At 34.4% G+C, this 24,234-nt stretch overlaps 1 protein-coding gene and 1 long non-coding RNA gene across 3 annotated transcripts; one reads left to right on the top strand and one right to left on the bottom strand.

Annotated features, from left to right (window-relative positions):
- Positions 1 to 6,125: 6,125 nt before the first annotated feature.
- On the bottom strand, positions 6,126 to 10,313 carry LOC110452296. The gene is made up of 3 exons (XR_002463172.1): positions 10,260 to 10,313; positions 8,379 to 8,471; positions 6,126 to 6,403 (listed from the first exon to the last, which is right to left on the bottom strand). It is a non-coding gene; the product is annotated as an uncharacterized LOC110452296 (long non-coding RNA).
- Positions 10,314 to 10,906: 593 nt separating this feature from the next.
- LOC110452303 lies at positions 10,907 to 23,804 on the top strand. 2 transcript variants are annotated; one of them, XM_021500731.1, is made up of 6 exons: positions 10,907 to 11,075; positions 11,851 to 12,033; positions 12,567 to 13,222; positions 16,958 to 17,020; positions 17,455 to 17,505; positions 18,671 to 23,804. In XM_021500731.1, exons 2-6 carry the CDS (start codon positions 11,918 to 11,920, stop codon positions 23,023 to 23,025), a joined length of 5,241 nt encoding a protein of 1,746 aa, XP_021356406.1. In that variant the 5' UTR covers positions 10,907 to 11,075; positions 11,851 to 11,917; the 3' UTR covers positions 23,026 to 23,804. The 2 variants fall into 2 exon arrangements, with proteins under 2 accessions (XP_021356406.1, XP_021356408.1); XM_021500733.1 differs by having other exon boundaries at positions 10,923 to 10,962.
- Positions 23,805 to 24,234: the final 430 nt, after the last annotated feature.

The following is a 24,234-nucleotide window of genomic DNA, read 5'->3' as shown; positions in this document are numbered from 1 at the left end:
TAGAGCATTGCCCACCATGGAATGAATCGAGACGGCGCTCGAGATAAGTACTGGATAACCAACCTACAATCCCGTTTCCCACGAGGTTTGAACAAGCGATAAGAATTTGTCTCCATTCCCAGAAGTTATTTGACTAAATGGTTCATTGATATTGGTCTGCTGGCTCACATGTCTGCTGCTACTTGTCAGTGTATGAGACTTACATACGATGTCGGATTAAGTGGACGAAATGTCTGTTGCTTAGTGTGTTGTACATTTTTTTCCATTTCGTTACTTAGTTGTACTTATTTATCTTACCCTCACTACATTTGATAAACAAATATTTCGTCAAATTCCACACCATATTCAAATTCATCATCAGTATTTGATTCGTCGTATCATTTTCTTTTCAGCTTCAGCATCTTTCTTCACGCTTCAATTTTCCTGGCACATTATCATATATTTGTCGTTGTTTCCAAACACACAGTATCATTGTAAGTGTTAACTCTACCTTTAGCTTACACTAGCCGAGAGGTTTATCGTTTTTAAATATTTGTTATAACCTTACTATATTTTTATTTTGCATTTATATAATGTGCATGTTCTCTGTTTTTCTGTGTCCCGATAAAGGAGCGGACTCCACGAAAACTTGACAACCTCATACATGTACTTTTAAATTGTTTGAATTACAATATAAAATACAAAAATGGCATTGAAGTCCGTGTGTTGGAAAAATAATACATATTTATCCATTTACATATATAATTAAGTTTAAAATTCTGGATTATTCTGAACCAACATTTTATATAATTATATTGGATATGTCTATATAATTTCCTTACTTTGGATGTTGCTTGATTCGTTTAAGGATTTTGGTTATATGGTGCCATCTCGCACCAGGAGGGATATTTTAAAAGTGCACAACACGAACATTTCACATAATAGACATAGAAGCCCAGGCAAATCGCTCAGTCTTCTCTGACAACAGGAACATTTTAGGTACTTAAGAGACAATCTTAAACGATGAATAATAACAAGTGTAGCAAAAATCGAAAAAATATGAGAAGTGTTGCAAAGGGGTACACATATGCTGTACAGAATAGGATTGCACAATCCCAGAACCTGAAGGGGAATTTGGTCAACGCTGTCAAATGTATAGGATGATTGTATACACGATAGGAAGGTAGTCTTTGGCTATGAGTCAATTAATTGCCAATTTTCCAATCACTTTTATTCTTAATTGAACTATTTTAAGACAAATAACCATGGACAGGAACGTTATACATCTATAACACAATGAGCTTTTTAATTATACCTGTTGGCTACGCTGTTTCAGGACTAATATCAATATATTTACAGTTTTCATTGTATGTAACTCTATAACGTCTGTTAGACATGGTCTCATTGACGGTCGATAACACTAATTGATCTCGCGCAGCGCATAGTGACTCATACAGTCACGTTGGGGATTCCCTGTTGCTACTTTCGGATGTAAACACTGAATGGGTTGACGAAGTGCTCAGTATAAATACGATATGATACATCACTCAGAAACAGGCTATTAGCTCTACACTTTTCTACGTAGCGAATACAAACACAACACATTATAAATGTACAAGCAAAATTGCGGTTCGTAAGCATCAATCGCATAGTTCCTCAAAGCTTTACCGTATCACAGTTTTGATTGGAGTTTAAGTTACAACAAAATCAAGTCCATTTAGAATTCCGATTGTAACGCTTAAGATCGAATGAAAATGGTTTTCTTTTGATCAGACGTTTTTATTCAGAATACATATTCTAAATTGCAAACAATTCTTACGATACAAAAATATGTAAAACATTGTGAATGACCATTTGTTCTGTTGCTATGGTATCGAACACAATGTTGTTATCCCTCAATAACATAAACATATATCAAGTTGATCCTTAAGATACAAGCATTGTCCTTGCTAACAAACTAACATACAACCATGCGTTTTAATGACCATAAACCATTTGCTAACATATTCATATTTATTTTTTCTTATTAGTAACACGTGTGTAACTACATAATTATGCAGTTAAGACGTTCAAATCATCCATATTTTCCACTTTGAGCATGCTATTGACACCAGGATGTCATCATTTCTAATGAAAACATATTAGTATTCTTAAAACACTGTGGTATCTATGCATGGTGTAGTGTTTTAATCAGTTATTTTGTTGATACATGTAATTCTAGCTTTAGCGGCCATGACAATGGTATCCTTTCCTTAGAATGCTGTTTTAAACTGACACGCAATAATAGTTCATAGTAGTCTTGATACTTTGCTCAGTCGTATCATCATGACAACCAGTTTCGAGAGAATGTTAGGGGAACATCCCCTTAAACAAAGTTAGATATGAGAAGACAAAATCAGATAACAAGTGTATGAAACACGTTGCGCTAGATAATATTGCAAAATCACCAAACCTACATCGAGTTTGTTCAACGCTAACAAATATAATTGTCTTTGAGCATGCATAACTATACATAATAGGAAAACAAAGTTTGTTTATATTAAGGGATAACACATTTGTTAATCACTTTCTAGATTTAATTAAATCATTCTAAAGACAAAAAAAAAGAACATAATTCCAAAAAAGAAATTTACAATAATTTCCTATATATACCGATTTGCTACGCAGGTTCAGACAAGATGCTCACCAGAATGACGTCAACTCTAAAGTAGAGGGTCCATAATTTTAATCAGTTTCAAATGTAAATGGGCTAGAATCTAAAAGTCAGAAAATTGCCGAAAAATATATCTTATTGTACACCATTTCACCATCTGCCAACACTACACATTTGTTACTTAAGTATTTTTTTAGTTACACCTGGACGTGCGTTATCACACTGTGTGATCCCTTTACCCCTTTCGGGAATTAATAAACTCGGTCAAAGAGTTTATAAACGAAATAGTCCACAAATTCTTACCCTTTAATTGAGTCCGATAAACCATATGTTCATACCGCACATAATTCTCAGAGTGGCACTTGAAAAATAAACAAAACTAATTTAGAAAATGTGGTATGTTAACATTTTGATTAAATTAAATTTACTACAATACATTGCTTAACTTATTTCTATGTTATTATTACAATCTTATTTCTGTGCAAAGAACATTACAGTTTACAATTATCTTTTTCTTGAACGAAACGTATGTTAGAAATAATGAAATCCAAAATCCTTAGTTGTTGGCTATATGTCGTAGCTTCGTTATATAGATGTTGGTTATGTATAAAGGTATGCAGAAATTAGTTATTAGTCCACTACTTATAACCATGTACAATAGAATAAAATAATCCATTTTGCTTGATACAACTTAAGTAAATTATAAAACATATATCTTAATCCACTTCCGCTTAGGGCGACACCGCCGTTCGATGTGTATTTTTTTTAATAATATACATCGGCATCAGATAAGAAAGAAAAAAAGGTCAAATACAATTTTTAGCATTTTAATGAATTGTTTGCACGTCCGTTGCTTGGTAATAATTTCTCATTGTACTACTGTGCTGATTACTCCAATTTCAGTTGGCGAACCGGGGGCTTTTGCAAAGAACAGCATTTGCCATCCAAAAAGTATACCTATTTCACGGCACATTTTCTGTCCGTAAATAAACAGCGTTTTCCTGTGGAAGTTTTCATAAGTCAATAAGTCTAATGATAAGCAAATGCAAGCACTGAGTACATTTAGAAACCCACAGATCATGAATTCCCGGATGGATGTCCTTGTGTTGGTTCTGGTGACATACCTCAACGTGAGTATTTACAGTAAAACTTAGCTTTATTGCACCTTTATGTAGTACATTTAAAAATATTGAGTTGAGAATAACAGAGGGTTTTTCTTGTATCTCTATAAATACCATTTATAGAAAAAACAAACTTTGAAGTATTAAAAGAACGAGCATGATCTATTTATAACAAAATAAAAGTAAAACATATCACTGATTCAATATACGATAAGCTGTCTTTGAAATGATGCAATAAATGACGTGACACTCGCCTATCACAATGAAAATTGCCTTTTCTGTCAGTTATATTTTTTTACACTTTAATAATAACATCTTTATTTCCACAACAACACTTTTATGTTTATATATGTTTTCTGAATATTCGTTAAATTCTGTTAATGCTGTTAATTTTTTCTTTTCACGCATTAAATAAATAACAATTAAGATTAAAATGCATCACAAAATTGGAACTATAAATGAGAACTTTTTGAATACATCTTTAATTAATGGTCTCATGAGAATAAACCATCCTTTGTCAGGTCTGATCGGGGAATTGCACCCAGGCCGTTTTGGTGAAAGACGTGTACCCTTTCTCTTTCGAGTAGTCCCATACTCATAGCAGATTCAAGTCGTCTACAAGTTTCAGTTCACCTAACTGTGTTTTTTTGTATATCAGTGGGATTGACGTAATCAACAGATTGCTTCATTAGCACTACTGAGTTTAAGTGTTGTGAATCCAGCGGTTATTGCAATGATCATAATGGCAGCCTCATTCTACTTAACAGACATGACCGATGACCGATGGAATGACATTTGCTCTTATTCAAGGGAATCACCCCAAATGTAAACGTTTCCATTACTTTGTTGTTGTTGTTTGAATTACGTCACTGTAGTAAAACCATCACAGCAAATTGCATTAGGACGTGCTAAGGACAAATGTAATCTCTCGCCAAGATAGGGGAATCTTAACCCGAGGGGGAAGATTCTTTCCCCGAGGGTTGAGATTTTCCTATCGCACTCACAAGGGGGTGAATTATTTTTTTCCTACCCTGTTCTCCCACTGTGTATCATATATACAATGTAATAATAACGTTATATGCTAAATTCAGGGTTGACGTGACGTCATTGTATTGTTGACGTGACTTCATTATATTGTTGAATTGACGTCATACCATTGTTATGAACAGAGGAATCCCCCGTCTTAACCCTACTAGGGTGAGACAAGGAAATCTCGCATCGGTTAAAGTGCGGATACACTTGTCCAGGGTAAGAGAAAACTACTTCCCAAATGTGTACATAATACTATTTAGTATCTATGTATATCACTTTATCATTCCTTTTTCCAATGCAGCATGGATTGGTTATTGGGAAACGCCAATTTTTATATTATGAATGAGTTCATACGAAGAAAGTTTTAGTTGGTGTTATGCGTCAGTGATAAGACTGACGGTGATACTGATAATAAATTGTTTAATAATTCAAATGCTTAACCTATCAGCTATTTCTGTACTAGGAGGATTATGTACAACTAATGAATGTATAAAAGTCTATTGATAGGACTTTTACAGATGCTCAACTTTGTATTGGACAGCTTTAAGATTAACTTCATCATATCAGTGTCAATTTGACGAAACGTGGTCTTACGATGGATGGGCAAAATACGGGTGTCATGATCATGCACGTGTTGTGGTGAATGTAGGTAGAATGAGAACAATGAATTGTGATGACAAGTATACAGCTCTTTGTAGAAAAGATACTTTTATCCGATGCATATTTGATAATTGACATACATATATTAGTTCATTAATGTGTCAAAGGTCCAGCAACACCTGAATTTTGTATTGGGCTACACGATATTCAAAATTAAACGTCTTAAATGTATCTCGTTCATCTTATATGCGACAATATGTCAGATAATTTATAATCTAACAGCTGTATATTGTAATTACTTAATATCCAAAAAAGCTGGAGGTTTTGACCATTGATTTATTGATGTTCGGTGAGGTAGTACATGTATATTACGTTGAAATCTTTTCATTATATCAAACGTTGTTTTTATATCTGTTTTTCTCAATTAAATAGATAAATAAAAAAAGGAAACAAACACTTTGATCATAGATTGAAAACATATATAAATACATATGAATCATCTAGTACTTTGACGAAAAACAAATTGGCATGCAGTATATGTATGTCATTACATGAAACATTGTTTAAAATAGCACCAATACAATATCTAGACGTTTTTTCAACACCAAAATCTGTTTCTGAAATAAACGAAATACATTAGTACAAGAATTACTCAGCAGATTTCAAAATAATTTCAACACATAAATCACCACAACACAAACACAGACGAATGTTTTGTTTAAAATATTGCTTGTATTTATAACATAAAAACAGAACAGTTACCACTGTTTACTTGATATAGCATTCAATTTAGTGATTCTCTCCTCCGACTTTACTATCAGCAGTTCACTAATCAAACAGTATTGTCCAAGAAAATGACAAATGACGCGTTTGAAACATGTGTGTTAGTATTTAGCAATTTGTCAGGCAGAACAGTGAAGCGTTGAACTGGTTTAACGTGGTTGTGACTTTGAAGATCGACATGGCATTCCCGGTAGACCTGACCTTTTCTTGAACTTCACTGTGACCACAGCCTTATCTGAAGCGACAAGTCCTATTATATAAATATATATGTTCTATAACACAACTGTAAAAAATACAACTTGATAATTTAACTTACCAACACCCGTCAGTATTAAAACCTTACCTTACCTACAACCGACTTTACCAACAAAATAATTTACTTTTTACAACCGCCTTTACCGACACCCTAACTCACCAACACCATACTTCAACGACATCTTACCCTACCGACACTGTTTTTAACCTACACGTGACTTTATCGACACTTTAACTGACCGATACCCGCTTTCACCAATACGGTAGCTTACAAACACCCTAACTTGCCGACACATTATCTTACTGACACCCGTCATTACCGACACCTTAAATTAGCGATACCCAAATTTACCTACACCGTAAATTACTTACATTCAACTTAATCGACACCTCTCGTCACCGACACCTCTCATTACCTACACATCTACCTTCTTTCTGCCGTCTTTACCAATTGCTTCATTACTTAAACCTGACTTAACAAACAACTAAACTTACCGACACCCGTCTTTACCGACACATTGACTTACTTAACCGACGATATAACTTACCGACAACCGTCATAACCGACAACTACCTTATCATCACCTGTCTTTACCAACACTTTGCCTTACTTAGATTTGACTTAACCAGCACCATACCTTACCGACCACTTGTCTTAACCGACACTTTAGATCACTGGCACCAGACTTAACCGACACATTAACTTACTTACACTCGCATTTACCGACACCCAAACGTAAAGTACTAATTTCCGATTTAACCAACATTTTATCTTACAGACACCCGACTTAACTAACACTTAAACTTACCGACACCTCACTTAACTGACACGATACTTACTTGTTGCCTTACCCGCAACCGATTTAACTGACAGCTGACTTTAAGAACATTATGTTATGTCTGAATATATTGATTTAATACACTGGTTTCAATGTCGATAATTCTGCTATTACTGACACGCTGTTGTTTCGAAGATTAAATAGCTAATGCTATCTAAAAGTTCTTGCTCACGGTGATTTTTACCTGTCATTGGAAATGTAACAAATTTATTGTTTTATATATATATATTTAATATTTTTATATTTGATGGTGTTATTACACTGAAAATTTTACAGATTGTATGCTAAATGCAAGCTCTCTAACTAACATTGATGTACATGTAAGAAATAAGAAAGCACTAAAATGTGTTCAAAAGTACAATGTGAATCGTATTATTCATGTATAAGATTTGAAGTAGCTACATTTTTGTCTTAACAGTGCTAGACTTTGGACATTAAGATTTGTTTGCTCTGGTAACGTATATATGTTCGTTGTTTTCACACTTCATGAATTGATAAACTTGAATAGCAGCTTTGTTTGTTTTAGTTTATTTTCATATTTGTATAGTGAGAACTCTTTAAATGTTGCTTATTTGAAAGCAATTATTAACTGTACACGTAAGAAATACAGAAAAGGCCATGAATACAAAATAATTAAAAATCAAAAACGTTAAGAATTAAACATGTACAAATCATCGACCAATCCAAAGATGGAAGATTAAGGGCAGATTAAATTTTTGATCGGAATTTCTTTTTCTTTTCATATATTGCTATAAATATGATTTTAACTTACTAGCAAAAAGAGGTGATGAATTCGATTAGATCTGCAACCAGAGTCAAAAACAACTTTATCAACAACAGGTTGATGTTTTGTCCGTCTCATCAATGATGTGTGTAAATGTCCATGTAAATTGCTGCAACTGTACTAGAGGAGAGGAATTAATATAAGCTTATAGCTTGTTTTCCGATCCTCATTGTATCTGTACTGTATTGTAATGTAGTGTGCAAGTGATGAAATAAAATATTGTTTAGACTAACAACAGGAGAAAACAAAAAGGGTATGACTCGATCTGAAATCCATACATCTAGGCCAAATATGGGAAAAGAAAACCAAAGATAGAAATGTAATACGATTACTTGTTCCACAAGGGTAAGCGCCTTCTGCGTCGATGACAATTCCTGTTATATTATCGTTTACCATTGAAGTCACCGCTACCAGTTACTGCGTCACTGAAACGAAATTGATTTAAGTTATTTTGTATTGGTCAATATTTCCATTTTTTTGAAAAAACTATTTGCAATTGATGGCAAGTTTCTTTCGGAAATAGACATTCGATGCCATTGTTTTCTTCAGGCATAGAAAAAATTTGGAGGCAAATCGGTTACATTCGAACGATATGTCATACTTTGAAAACCAGTTAGTTAAAAAGTATGAAAATATTTTTAGATAATCATGTGCAAACATATCATTCAGTATGTGAAATTTTGCGAGAATTGCGACACATTTAGCAAAAGGAAACTCAAGTGAAAATAGGAAGAAATGCATAAAATGTAGAAAAAAGGATTAGGGCAAATCGTGATCACTTTTTGCATGATGATGTTCAATGCATATTTTTATAATTACTTTTTCGGAATCCTGAGATTTGTTTTGAATGTGCGCTTTAGATTTTTGTTGAAATTGAACCGTTCTCGAGCAGGTACATCATAAATATATGCGCGAAAATAGCAGCGACAGACAAACGGACACAGTCCCAAACTAGAACCCCTCGTTTGTTTCGAAAAGTGGGAGTATAAACATCGTGTAGAATCTGTTATTTGTATCCGAGTGAATTGTTTTAAGGATAGGTGTGGATTTTTCAAAGAGTTGTTTCCCTTGTGTAGGCTTACAATAAAAAGATGTTTAATCTTTTGTCACCTCCATGTGACGGTTATTATGATAAGATAAGAGTTATATGTGTTTAAATGCATTGTTATCTATTGTATAGAATACACGTGAATGGATATCTTTATGTTAAAAATTAGTTACATGTGAGATATTGTTAAAATTTATAATAGTATTTAATTAGCTAGCTATCACGATCTGACGATTGAAAAGAATAAGCTGTTTATGTTGTCTTCAAGTATGTTTAATATGTAAACCATATGATGATTTTAAAAACAACTTTATCATAATAATTCGAAATTACAATGTAGAAGCACTGTGATACTATTTGCGAAACACTCAAATATACTGAAAAGGTTAACATTACATGACGCTACTATAGGAAAGAAAGTGGCATTCGAATACTTCTGATCTCGCAAAAACAGGTATATAGCTTCACATTCTTCAACTCACTTGCAGAAATCATCAGAACCTTGGATTTTGTTTTCTGAGAATCATGCCGGTGATTCCTTTGGAAACTCACACCAACGTTGTCACATTGTGCTTTTCGGTATCCTGCCTCCAGATGAACGTACAACGTATGAGTTTGCAGCAATGACGATTTTCTTTTTACGATGGCAAAGCTACTGAATCCGTCATTCAGGGGACAGCAGATAGTCTTTCTTGATGAAAGAATTTATCTTCCGTCCAATTGAAAGTGTTTCAGTTGTTACTTTATTCTTCTCTTCTATTGGTTTCCACTCCCTGCATACTGCGACTCCAATCTTTCGATTGACGCGTTTTAGTCTATGTCATTTACGGATTTCTGTTCCGAAACACCCGTGCAGCGAGCAAAGTTCATGGCCCATGACCTGGTTTGTTATTTCAACATTATCAGGTATTTTAATATAACAACATATCATTTGTCAAAAAAAGAAAAACACGGAAAGGCGTATTTTTAGATATGTTTAATGAATGCATCAAACTTATGAAACAAATACATTTAAGCATTTTTCCAATAAATGCCTCTATATTCTATGTCCTGTTCTACTATTGTAGCTTGACATCAGTGATTTTCCATTACACGATCACAAACCCATCAGTTATTTTGTTTAAATATTCAAATACATTAATAACAAATGAATAAAAACAATTACCCTTTCGGCGCCTCAAACTGGGACTTGTTAAACAATACAACACAAAACATGCCCCAAGTGCTCATATATATATAAAGTCCGGTCAGCAGGTTGATAATGACTAGCCAAGTATACATCGGTGTACCGAATACCACTATTAAACAGATCTTTTCATGACCTTGTAGCTACATGTACGGTTACATGTGTCAGTTGTTGTAATCGCTGTAATGCGCATGTGCAGTTTTAATAAAAATGTGTGCACAGGTATAAGGCATCCTAGTTCGTCGGCTGAGGTCAAATTACCCCTGAGAAAAGGTAACAGCAATATATAATCAACTAAATTAGCAATACGATTCATTCATTATGACTACAAACGAAGATTAATAAATTGTCAAATAACGAAGGATGTGAAAATTATTTTGCATTATAAAACATGTTCCAAGTATATCCGCAGCGTTTACATAACACCCCAAGAAATAAAAACTCGTCTGCTAGCACATACTTCCTAATCTTATTCAAGTGAGTAATTTTACTATATATAGACATTTTGTCTGTCGGCTTGCCCCTGTCATCGCGTTATACTGGTTTCACACATGTATAACTCTTCTGTGAAATGTGGCAGTGCATATTTTTCTGAGAATCGCTATTTCTATTTCATGGAATAGCACATTAGATAAATACATACTCGATGTTCCCTGCTATCCTATGACCCTACAATGACTGAGTAAGTGCAGATTATTTCTGAGAATCGCTGTATTTGTTTTCTGCAGTACCACACTGAGCACTTGAGTACTGTATAAAATGAGATGGTGTGTTATTTGTGATATTTCCAAATTTGTAAGTATTTAATTATATTAATCTTGTTAACTGTGTGAATCATCCGATATTATCATTCTTACAGTTTACAAGGCACGTTGATCGACACATGACTGCACGTATTATAAATATGGATTCGCCAACCACGCATTTATGTGGCCGGGTAGGCCAACTCTTTAATAAAAAAATCTATTTTTAAACAACTAGTTTCAAATAAACAAAAACTTTAAGAAGGAGGTTTTGCTGCTCTAATGAAATACATATATCGACTCTTTATATTCATGTAAGATATAAAACATGCATTTTTTATGTAAGTTTGAAAATTACTAATTCAGCTTTCAAGACTGTTTTTGAATAGTTTTTAACTTCCTGATATAATCATATGCAACAGAAAGTCTATGAAAAAATAGTTCATAGAAAATATTGCCTTCAATTTAACTTTGAGATAAATCGACAAAATGTTGTCTTTTAATAACAAGGTAATACCTGCTCACGCCGATCGTATATAGCATAATGAACGTAAAATTAAGAACAAAGGAGACTCGTCGATGAATCATTTATTTGGATCCTGACTTACAAGATAATCAGCAGGGATGGCTCACTACTTAGAAGTTTTCTGTATAGAATAGAAAGGGTATTTAAATTAACTATATATCCTCGTTAATATATTGAATAAAAATCATTTTTTTGCTACCAACATACTAAAGTCATATTTAACTTTTTCCATGTCAAAAACAGTTGCTAAAAGTGTAAGTGCCGAAAATATGTTTTTCTAATCTTTGTTTTCTTATTGCAGGTAAGCTGTTGACTTCCAATAATTTAGTGCACAACGAATAATCTCAAATTATTACACGAGGTCAAACATGTCGGACGAGAATGATTTGCCAAATTCCACCTGCTCCTCACAGACAGGAAACGGTGTCAAACAAGAGGCTTCTGAAGACGACAAAACGTTATTGGAACAAAAAGAAAATATTCGGTACTTGCTTAACCAAAACCAAAACAAAATTTGCTAAAAAATACATATGAATTTGAAAAAGGGATTAATGAGCCATTTTTATTATTTTCTTATTTTGTTTTCCCATTTATAATATATAGATATATATATAATTTGATAGTATCTCTTTTATTAATATAATTTAATTGAAATGAAAGCAACAAGCTTTTCCAAAAATAGATTTACTCTTGATAATTGTTTCATATTACAATGGACAATACAAGCATGACACTTTTTTAAATATATTTTTGATAATAATCAGAACCATTATTTTGATTTAACAAGTAAGATTCAATGAGTAAATACAATAATAACAAACAACAACTAAATTGATATTGTTTATATGATAGTTGGTCTCTGCATTTGTTTGGGTTTTTTTTTCCTTGTTTTTGTTTTACACTCTTGCACTAATTTTGGAGAATTTTACCAATAAGGAAAAACCTGCGGCAATGAAATTGTATATAAATCAATTCCACCGTCCGGAGGTTAACAGTCTGGTTTGTTATTTTTTCAAGTGACCCAGGGCATGTTGAAGTGGAAGAGAGAATAGAAGAATCGTCCTACCAACCCAGACAAAGGGAACAAACAGAAGACGAATCCTTAGCACTAATATATAAAGGCAATTCTTTCAATGGCATGCGGTTGTGGTTTTTATCAACACATACATGTCAAGAAATCATGCGTGATATATTAAAAAACAAAAATCCTTTTGGAAGAACTGATGAAAACTTGAGAGATCTTTTAAATAACCGAAAAGATCTTTTTGAAAAGAAATCGGAACAATTGTATCAGAAATTTCTTCGAAACGAAATTTCTTATGAAAATGTAGACACGACCTTGATGTATGTGATTGCTAGAAATGTTCTACACGAAGAAATTTTACCTGGGCCAAGCAAATGGGATCCAAATCCATCTAAATCGGATACCAGTCTTCAAGCAAGTGTTGACAGACTCCGACAGTTTCGTAATAGCACAGCGCATATCGCGGAATCAAATATGCCAGATGATGATGCTTTCATGAGACAATGCAGGGATCTTAAAACAGTAGTGGAATCTGTGGAAAAGTGCCTTGGATTACAACCACCACAGTATGGGATCAAAGTGGAGCGTGTTATGTACGCTGAGAAACCAAGCGATGTAGACAAACTGGAAAGAAAAGTTTTAGAAACAGGTATGTATATACAAAATGTACATGTCAATATGTTGTACATGTGTCTGTGTACATAAAGCAACTACAATGCTTATAAAGTTTCTTCTTTTTTGGAGAATTGAGGGAAAAATTAACTAAACTATAAATTATCCACTGACTGCATTTATTACTATTAGCTATTACTCATTAACATAAACGCGTCAGTATCGATACATAGATGATATGGAAGGTTGATCTGCGATGAGTTAATGAATTTTCAGCATTAATTATTTACATATTTTCACTACATGAGACATGCTCTCTTCTTCAACTATGACAAAGTTAAGTTGAGTCAAAATCAACCTTATGGAACATGATTGTTAAGTGACACACATTCATAAAAATGTGTCAATTATTTGTCATGATTTGTCATAAATACGGAAGATGTCGAAGAAGAAGCCCTAAAATTACTATATATATAATAAGTTTTGCTACAATTAAATATAAATGATTATTTGTTCGAGCAATGTATTGAGTGTTATTGTAATAGAAGTGCCCTTTTCAGCAGGTAATCACACAAGTAACGTATACTGTACTTTTCGATGCTTTGACATAACCCAAATTTGGCAGTTTTGGTTAAAACAAATAAGGCGTTTCACCATTACTGTGTGTTATATTTTAGTGTTGTCTGATGCCTATCTTAACATACAAGTGTAGTTGCCCCATCAGTTCATTAGGTAACAGTACGTTACATGTGTAACACTAATAAAAAATACTCGAAGGCAATAAAGTCCATCTACATATTGATGGGTACAGAGTTGTGTAGTTGACATGACCCGATTAACTATATCATATATTTACCCAGGTATTTTTGGCTCAACGTGTATTTGTAGTAAGGTATGAGCTTTATCAGATGCATATATAAACAGCCTTTGTAATTTTCCTCAACTGGCTGCAATGGAGCACGCGTGTAATCGTACCTGTGTGCTATTGATCGATATCGATAACAATGACTTACCTGTATACCCTCGCACGCAACTAATACACAAGATACTACTGGAAAAGAGGATTCCGCCGGGAACACATCTAAATACTACGGGGAACAACATTTAATTGCAATGTCAAAAACATGACTTACGAAGATATTATTCTAATTTTGTGAAATGTTTAGAAACTGTCAGAGTTCTTAAACTGAAGCGAAAATAAATTGAACTGCCATGTGAAATGAATGCATATATAATGATGGTCTCCGGCGGAATATTATACATTATGTACATGTCCATGAATAACATTTTTCCTGCAAAATGTTTAGTGACAAAATATTTAGTCCAGTTTGTCATTTTATTGTTGAATTCAAAACAAACCTTTGTCCAAGTTGTTTTGCTAATCTTATTGGACTGGGTTTTTTTTACGAACAGTGTCTCACATTTATTATTTGATAGTAATATAAGTGTTGAGAATCAATTTAAAATGACAAGGTTTTGAGTTTAATTAATTACTAGGTTGTTAACATAAATCAAATCGCTGGGTTCCATAGGCGTATTATGTTTCCGATAGTTGAAAAACATATCAAACGATTAAAATAATATCTAAGTTAGTCATGCATTCAATTGCAATTCAATTATGTTTCCCGTCTAATTAAGATATGTTCCCTGGCGGAATAATCTTTTCCGGTAGAACACGGTGTAATAAGAAAAGAGGCCAAAGACCTCCAAGCTCTAGGTGCAATATTTATAGATTGCTGTATGTACATGTATCTCTGCTTGGTTATTTAAGTTTTACAGTATTACTCTTCAATGAAGTTTTAAGATGTCATTCGAATACCTAAAAAAAATATTAAAAAATCCCGAATTATTTCATCATTCACCAGTTCTCTAAGTCACCTCCTACTGCCTTTTGTCAAATCATGGAACTGCAGTGTACAGGACAATACAAAATAAATGAAACTGGAGTAGTAATATGAATGGAAATTGTTAAAGCCAGAACCACGGTTTGACCAGTAAACAGTCAATTGACTGCAACATATTTTCTTTCAGTGTAAGCACAATTCCTTGATTTTAATGTAATGCATAAGACTATTTTGATAGCGTACATACGTTGCATGATATGTAATAATATTAAAAATTCACGCGTCCGCTTATCAATGTGTACTCCATCATTTACAAATTAAAATAAAACGTATACATATGATTGCGTTACTCCTAAACCTACCGGAAGAAAGTACTCGTACAGATTGTGTGCTAGTGTTCATCGTTGTTTAACGAAACTAGGACACACACACACACAAGTTGCTGTTCTCAGAAAGCCATTGCAATGGGTAGCGTGAAAATTGTATCGAACAATTTGTAATCGATTTTCCGAATAAACTGCAAATGATTGCACCTTGTGCATTTGTAAGCTGAAGCAGGTACAGGTGAAGTTGTTCATCCGCCATTGCATCATAAAAATGATCATGTGAATAGTCTGTTAAGTACATGTAATTTTGCATTGTAAACCTATGTAATGTCACAGTGATATATGATACGTTGCCCACTACCGGTTCACTGGGGAAGCTATGCGTAGCCCTGTTATCACCCCTGCTATGTGAGTAAGACCCCGTGATGAAATAGTACTTACTGTGAATATTTTTCATGTCGATTGATTTGGAATTTTATTTAAATTGTACGGTTTTAAAAGAGGGTATGAACACATTTTTATAATGTTTTAATAGATTGCATTATTACAAGCATGTGACCGTACAATATATGGGAGTTCCGCTAAGGATATGATGTAACACAAATAAAGGCCCATCTATAACTTATGTGCCGGCAGTTGGCCTATCCAACCACCACTACTAAGGTAGCAGTATAAAGTAGGGTGCGGTGGTCATTGGTAATATTTTTGTACAACAAATATTCCATCCAATATAACATCTATCAAAATAAAAAAAAAGTAGCACTAAAATATAAGTGATGAAATGGACTATGTGGGCTTCCTAAATATTCAAGAAAAACATTTCGTTTGAAAGTACAGCATTGGCCGTTTACAAAACTGTGTATATACAACAAAAGCTAGCTTTAAATGTAGTCTTTTTTGTACTCAGCACACATGTGTTAATTTTTTTTTTAAATCCACCGGCATGACCAATGCTTATACGTGAGTAATTCTGTTACCGAGACGGTGATATCAAATTTAAGACATGTATTCAAAAACAAAATCTGTCTTTGGGGTCAAACTTTGGGTCTAAAAGTATGGGTTTTTTTTTGTTGCATTTTTCGTTTTTTGATGTGGTAACCATGGTTTTCACAGGTCTTAATCTTGGGGTTGGGGAATTTAAAAAAAAATGATTGTTTTCTAAAATATTTGTATTTTAATAAAGTTTATAAATATATATATGTGTGTGTGTGAAGGTGTGTTGTGCAGGATGAATCCACTATCCACGTGTATCTCACACATGCCCTTTACCTTTAACATAAGCCAATTTCTACTGTACACTGCTACCTAACCCCAAGTCTTCTCTCGGGGCAGAAAATCATTTGTAAATTGCATTCGTGACATAAATATTTCACTTCTTGCTTACAGTGTAGCCTTCCTGGGTTGTTATCTTTGTACGTAATCTTACTTCTTAAGTCACATGCATTTTGATGAGATATTCTTATGTTTTCAATTATATGCATGTATATAATACAGAACAAAATTACAACATATTACCGTGTTGCAAAGATACTTCATCTTTCGATATCTAAATCACAATTTGTAATTAATATTTTTTCTTTTGTTCTTTTCATCGTACATCAGTTGAAGCGACTGGAAAGGGCGTTGATCAACAGGTCCTTACAAGCCTAGATGACAGACTTCAAGGTAAATTCTAAATGATGTTAGTGAATTAAGAAGATACATATATGCTTTATGCATGACGAGCTCATCTTCCTGTTATGCAATACTCATATTTCTAAATGTAGCGCAAGTATTACACTACTTTACTGTTGTCGCATATCTAAGAGTGAATGTATGATCAATGTAAATATAACAGGTTATGCCATTGTTTCAAATTTCTTTTCAAATTCTAGCTCTGGCCTTGTATATTTTTTTGTTATTTCTTTGTTTGGCCCTATGCACATGCCGCTAATTCATATATAAAACACAATCACATTCTGTATAGGAGTATGTTATAGTACCGATTAGTTTGTCAACTAAATACATACAAATATACCTTAAATCAATTTTAAGACTCAAAGTGGTTTTTTTACCTAATATGCATTATTATTGATTTATCAAATTGTTCTCAATTTCAGAAATTGCCAGTGAGTTTAAGAAATTCAATGACAACTTGACAGGGCAAGAAGGTAAGCAAAAGTTTAAAAAGGCATGAATTGAATTGAGGGTCTTGCAAAGACCTTTGGGAACGTTTGGTATATTTTTTTTCTCAGATGTGAGTAATCAGATAGTTCATAGGATAATCGCTTGTTTGCTCAAAATTATTTTTTGGTTTAATTCAGATCTTGATCCGTTCATACAAGTTAGTAGTATTTGAGACCTAATAGTCCTTATGAAGCTTTCACATATGCTACAACATTAAAAAAAAATCTGTTCATCATATGTTTTTTTATATCATGATTTATCATACTTTGTACTAAGTATTTTTTACGAGCCACAGGGACAGAAAAGGAAATGTTCTCAGGAAAAACAAATGTCCTTTAGAGGCAATATCAATATTATGAGCCTGAATTAATCTTAGTGTATGCTTTTTCGAGGTAGCGTGGGTCACATATACGATCAGAAGGTAAAGATTACTTATCCAACGAGATTTTCATCGACTATTTAATTTATTGTGTTTTGGGGACATTTTGTCTAAACTAACAGTCTTATGTATTCTTATAAGGTAAAATTGCATCTGCTTCACACATTTTTACCTCACGGTTAAGGGTACGATCACATTAAAATAAAGTACAAAAATGTTTAACCATTGTCAATATTACAAAAACAAAAAATTACTTCTTCAGAAATATTTTATATAAGTCATATGTTACGATGTATTTTACAGATCTGCTGTTGTTTGAAATATGAAAATTTGACAATACAAATATAAAACCTTAAAACAAAATAAAACAAACTGCAGGGTTCGAACTAGGGGCATTTATACTGCTAATATTAAACTCAGCTAAAGTTACTAACCAGATGTTATAAATCCACAATATCAAAATAAGCCATAGTGCCTACGTGCATATCTTATCTCATGCAGTGGTAACCTTTACCTTCGAGCACAAAATGCATGTCGTTGCAATTAAGGTGATTAAATAAAAGAAGTGATTTAGAAATATTTGCCCGTGAAATTAACTGATAATATTTCCCTCAGGCCTAGTTTTCACAATTGGGTTCGGTTTGAAACGTTTATATAATGTTAAACAGTCCATTGAGAACATTTAAATTAACAAATATTTCATACCTATGACTTAAAACATGGTTGTTTGATGTTTTACATTACTAATATCTTCTCCTTAATACTTACAGCTCAAACTAAGGCACTCATTGAAAACCATGAAGTCGAAGAACGTTTCTACGAAGAGACAAAATTATCCAGGAAGGCGATGGAACTTCTAGAGGAGCACCACCACTTACTCATCACAGGTGACAGTGGCAGCGGTAAAACGGCTCTGGCATTTCATCTGATGTTTCAACTATTTAAATTAGGTCATTGTAAAGTACATAATCTGAATTCCATATCTGAATTCTTAAACAATATCGATCCTAATGGTTTTGTTATAACATTAGTTGAAATCTCAGAGACAATTACTAAAAAAGACCAGAAAAGTCTGAAAACAATCATTAGAGAATACATACATGCAAAGCAAAAAACAAGTTTATACATCATTATGACGACGGGGCTAGAAAGTGTTACAAAGATTGCAAATCAGACACCTCACATAGACTTATCAGACCCCGAAGACGATACACTATGCCTTGATTTCAATGAAAAAATGGCCATTATACAAAAACAATTAAAACGTGCATGTGCAAACACCTTCTTACCAGATGACAAAACTTTGGAGAGCATCACAAAAATGACTGAAACCCCTATCGCATTTCCCCAGGCAGCATTCTTGTTTGCAGATAATGAACATTACCGGAAGTATGGTGCCGAGTTTTTTAGGTCCCCTGTCGTATACTACCGATCAGAGATTGAAAGATGCACACAAAGGAATTCCAACACCGTTATACTGTTGGCTCTTCTGTTCGAGGAAAATCCTATTTCCTTTACAACTCAGCACATGAAGAAAATTAAACAAAAGTTTTCTGAAGATGAGGGAGGTAAAAAAATATTAAAGGATAAACAGATGAAACAGCTTCCCGACGCTGCCAAAGACTTAGTAACCGAAGAATTAGTGTCAGAAGCGGAAAGCAAATACGGGTTTAGGAACCCGGCCGTGGAAAAAGCTGTTCTTTCGTTTGCCGTTGAGAAGTTCCTAACACTTACTCTACAAAACCTGAATCAAGAAACTCTCTGCGATACAACCGTATTTAGATGTACAGGACAACATGAGGAGATTGGTCAACTACTGCAAGAAACTGACAAAAGCGTTCTCGCTTGTAGGGTTTTTGAAGATATGTTAAACGACCGCACAGCAGCTCTCTCCAGCAGTGATGCCTGGCTAGACCAATCATTTATATCAAAACTAATGAAAACACTTGAAAAACACAGAAGTCAGAAACATGAACAGAACGATGCATGTATTAACAAGCTGATGGAATGGTCAGTCAAGTACAAATGTCTGCCACTATGTAAAGGAATTGAAAAGTTTCTTCGTGAGTTCAACAATACACGTAGAATTGCTATCATGACACACTTTTTATTGCACGCATGCGAAACTATGAACAATTCGTTTCATCTAGCAAGGCATGAATTCAAATTATCAGACCTACTGCACTTTTTTGCAAACAATGGTGCCGACTGTAGTCACTGTACATGCACTGATGGCAAAAGTGACCATTCATTTCCACTCCGATGGATCCTGAACTCAGGAGATGATGAATCCTTACGAGTCCTGCTTAAAGCAGGAGCAAAAGATCCCCATTCCCATTGGGGATTTTGGAACTTACTAGCCGCAGCAGCAAAAGAAGAAGAGACGATCATGTGCACGTGCTCCTTCGTTAGCATACAATGTTCAAGCTCGTTCTCAAAAGAGCAACAGGGGATCGGCGGGGATCTTGTTGAATTCGCAAAACTTGTTAAGGAGTTTGTAGAGGACTCGAGAGAAAATAAGCAGAAGCTGTTTTTCTGTTGCCTGGATACTATTGGGTTAAATCCAGAGCTTATGCGAGCAATGCATGAACAGGAGTTCCAAATTCTTAGTAAGGATGAAAAAGGAAACAATTGTCTGCATTATGTTCTTTCTTTATCGCCCCCTCCAGCTAAAGTGTATGAAACAGTTTCAGTCCTGGCAAACGTTCCTGACTTACTGACAGATACAAACAATGATTCGAAAACACCTTTAGCAATGGCTGTTCAAATCGAGTGTGACATTAAACGTATTGTCAAACTTTCAGAAAAATGCCCCTACGATATCCTCACTGAAGCCCTTCATCTGTGTATAACTTCAAAAATAAATGACGAAACAGTATCGCAAAGAGCAGCCGAAATGATCAAATGTGGAGCAAATCCTCATGAAGTAGTTTCAAGTGGCCAAACCTGTATGCAAGCGGCAATATCAAGGGGAAAGAGCCGTATCAAAACTCTTGGAATGCTTTCTCATTGCCAGAGCGACTCAGATATTCATGCCACAACATTCATGTTGCATTATTGCATCAAACTAGATTTAAAGGACCCAGAAAAAGAAGAAGCTGTTGCTGTGTTGATAAAGGAGAAAGCTTCAGTAAACCAACAGAATGACGAAGGAGTGACGCCGCTCATGTTAGCGGTACAGGCAACAAGCAATAATCTTGGTCTGGTAAAGTTGCTCCTAAATAACGGTGCAGAAAAAAACATTCCTGATAAAAAAGGAATGTTCCCGTTGCATTACTGTTGCATGGCAGATATGGAGACCCATATTGCGATAGAAATAGTCGATATCCTGCTGACCGATGACAAAATAAAAGAAATGGAAACATCGCCTGCACAATCGCCGTTAATGCTTGCGATAAAGAACAGGAAAGAACCAGATCTTGTAAAGAAGCTAGTGGACGCAAACTTTGACGTTCATGAGACGGATTCTGATGGAAACACAGTATTGCATTTATTAATGCATTCTCATTTTGAAGATAAGACGGTACTTGAGATAGTTCAAACGTGCATTGACAACGGTGCTGCCCCATTTGCACAGAACGACAATAACGAAACTCCTGTAGTGTCTGCATTATCTGCAAACCAAGGGCGTTTCGAGACAATTAGAAATATTCTTGACACTACCAAATTTTGTTATAAATCACTCAAGGATTCGCATGGACGCAGTTTGCTCCATGTGTGTATTGAAGCAGCAATGGCTGATGAAAACACAAGCATCCTGTGTCAATCCATAATCCAATGCGAGGAGTTTGTAACCGAAGATGACTGCCACGAAGAAAGAAATACGGCTATTTCTTTGGCCGTCTCATCTAAAAACACACGAGAGAAAACGTTGTGCACTCTTCTCAAATCCTTTTCCATGGAAGTGACGCATAACCTTTTTGAAAGGATAAAAATCAGAAACAAGCTTACACATGAGTTGCTAACACTGTTTCTCGATTACGGGATTCAACTAGAGGATAGATGCAAAGAAGATATGATGCCTTTTCATATCAAAGATGACTTCGCAACAGCTGTAGACGCAGACATTGTCTTGCCTCTTACGAAGCTTGGATTTGATGTCAACAGAAAGACCAATGCAGGAGATACACTTTTAGTATCTGCATGCAAATCACCATGCAATGCTTCTCTCATAGGGGAATTAGCAACATACAGTAACCACAATCTCTGTACACTAAAAAGAGAAGCATATTTACCTCTGATTGTCAAATCAGACCGGTCAGATGAAGATACAATGGTATGCATAGAGTTGATCATGAGGGAGGCGAAAACCGCAATTGACCAAGTCAACGAAATGCATAGAACTGCATTAATAGAAAGTGTTCGGAAAAGAAAACCAAACACTTTTAAATATCTTATCTGCAATGGTGCAAACCAAAATTTACGGGATCGGTATGGGAAAACTGCCCTTCACTATTGCGTAGAAAGCGAACTGTTTGATGATGAAGTATGCGAGCTGCTTTCAATACTTTTGCCAGAGAGACCAAATGTGAAGATTGAAGATACACAAAACAGGACTGTATTGAACTTAGCCTCATGTCATGCGACAAGAAGTCGAGTTCGTACTTTAACTATGTTATTGAAACATCCATGTGATGTCGAAACGGTCGACGATAGAGGTAGAACACCAGTTCACAATTGCATTGAACATGTAAAAGGAGACACCAAACTCCAAGTCCTAGAACGACTGTGTCGGTTGTCACTTCATGTATTTCACAAAGCGGATCCTCATTGTAAAGATGATAAGGGCAAAACTGCAATAGATCTATGTAGGGAGTCCCACTGCGATTCATTTGCTGCAGAAATCGAGTTTTTAACAGAGAAAAACATGGACAAAATCACCAATGTTATAAGCACAGTCTTGTCATCAACAGACAGTGTTGTAGTGGAGCAAGCGTCTGAAAATGTCACTGAAAACCAGCCTGAATGGCAACCGAACAGCACCATAACAGATGTAATACAAACAGCAAGTGAATTTTTACACCAAAGGTCGTTAAATGACCCCGAAACCCGTATTATTGGCTACACGCAGGGAAAGAAAGAAGGCAATGTTGTGATTCCGTTCGAAGTCCCTGCATCTAAATAGATACGCTTTCAATAGCATTATGCTAAGTTATCTCTCTGTAAACGATTACATGAATTAATAAAAATATGTACTCGTTTTCTGAAAGGAAACGCGAAGGCAGAATCATCAGGCGAATTTCAAACATAGACTGATGGATCAATTCAGTATTTTCTATTGAACAGTTTATGCCTGAATCATTACTTAATATTCTGACAAGTTTCTTAGCAGATACTTGAATTATTAAAAGTCTAGTTTATGCCGTCGACCTTCCCGAAAATGCCGATACCCACATTGTTGACCATGAGTTTTCAATAATATCGGATTCTTTAAAAATTAATCATCACATCAGGGAAATTAAAAAATATTATATAAACATTAGGCAAATCCTTTTGTACACAAGATATGACCCCATCCGTTACAGCATTTTGGGAGAAAATCTACAAATCATAGCTCAGTGACTATTTCGTTCAGGAAACATTTAGGTATTGAGCCGAGCATTCCGGTATGCAGTTGCTTTTATAATGATATTTGTTTAAGCAGTTAAGCAATGTTTGTTTTTGCACTATCTAGACCCGTGTTCTAAGGATAGTACTATATTGACAACATCACAAATGTATCAATGCTTTAATGTTACAATTAATAAATGTAAATTATTGCAAGTGCCTTAAATATTTGAAACTATTTTTCGCTACTTTGTACTTTTTCACATTTACTGTCGTCGTCGAGATAAGCACATAATAATAACAATAATATACAACATTTATATAGCGCCCTATATAATTTGTAAAATTACTCTTACGCTTAACAACATATGGATAATAGTAATGGTTATAATTGTGAAAACAAACAACAAAGGCTTGCAATCACTTTCATACATTTAACAAGCAATGTGCACATAACTGAACAAATAAAAGGGTGGTATTTACATGCCGTCTTTGCAAAGATTCTAAAATGCTGTATACAAATGCAATGACATGTCAAAACTTGCTCAGACATTTGCATGTTTTGAGTATATATTGTCTACGTAAGATTATTATTTAATTGTATATTTCATATGTACATATCACGTCAGCAAATAGTTATTACTCAAATCTGTATAAAGAAATCCCCTAAAAGGAAAACTCAAAAGTGATATCTCAACGGAGATTGCCCATACCTGTAACTGTATAGTTAACTCGATATTTGTTTCTTAATTAGCAAATGGTGGTCTCTTAATGAGGATGATAGATT

This window comes from Mizuhopecten yessoensis, unplaced genomic scaffold, assembly GCF_002113885.1.
Source record: "Mizuhopecten yessoensis strain PY_sf001 unplaced genomic scaffold, ASM211388v2 scaffold6579, whole genome shotgun sequence".
NCBI classification, from domain to species: domain Eukaryota; kingdom Metazoa; phylum Mollusca; class Bivalvia; order Pectinida; family Pectinidae; genus Mizuhopecten; species Mizuhopecten yessoensis.
The sequence above is the reverse complement of the archived record's forward strand: the minus strand, read 5'-3'. Positions and strand labels throughout refer to the sequence as shown.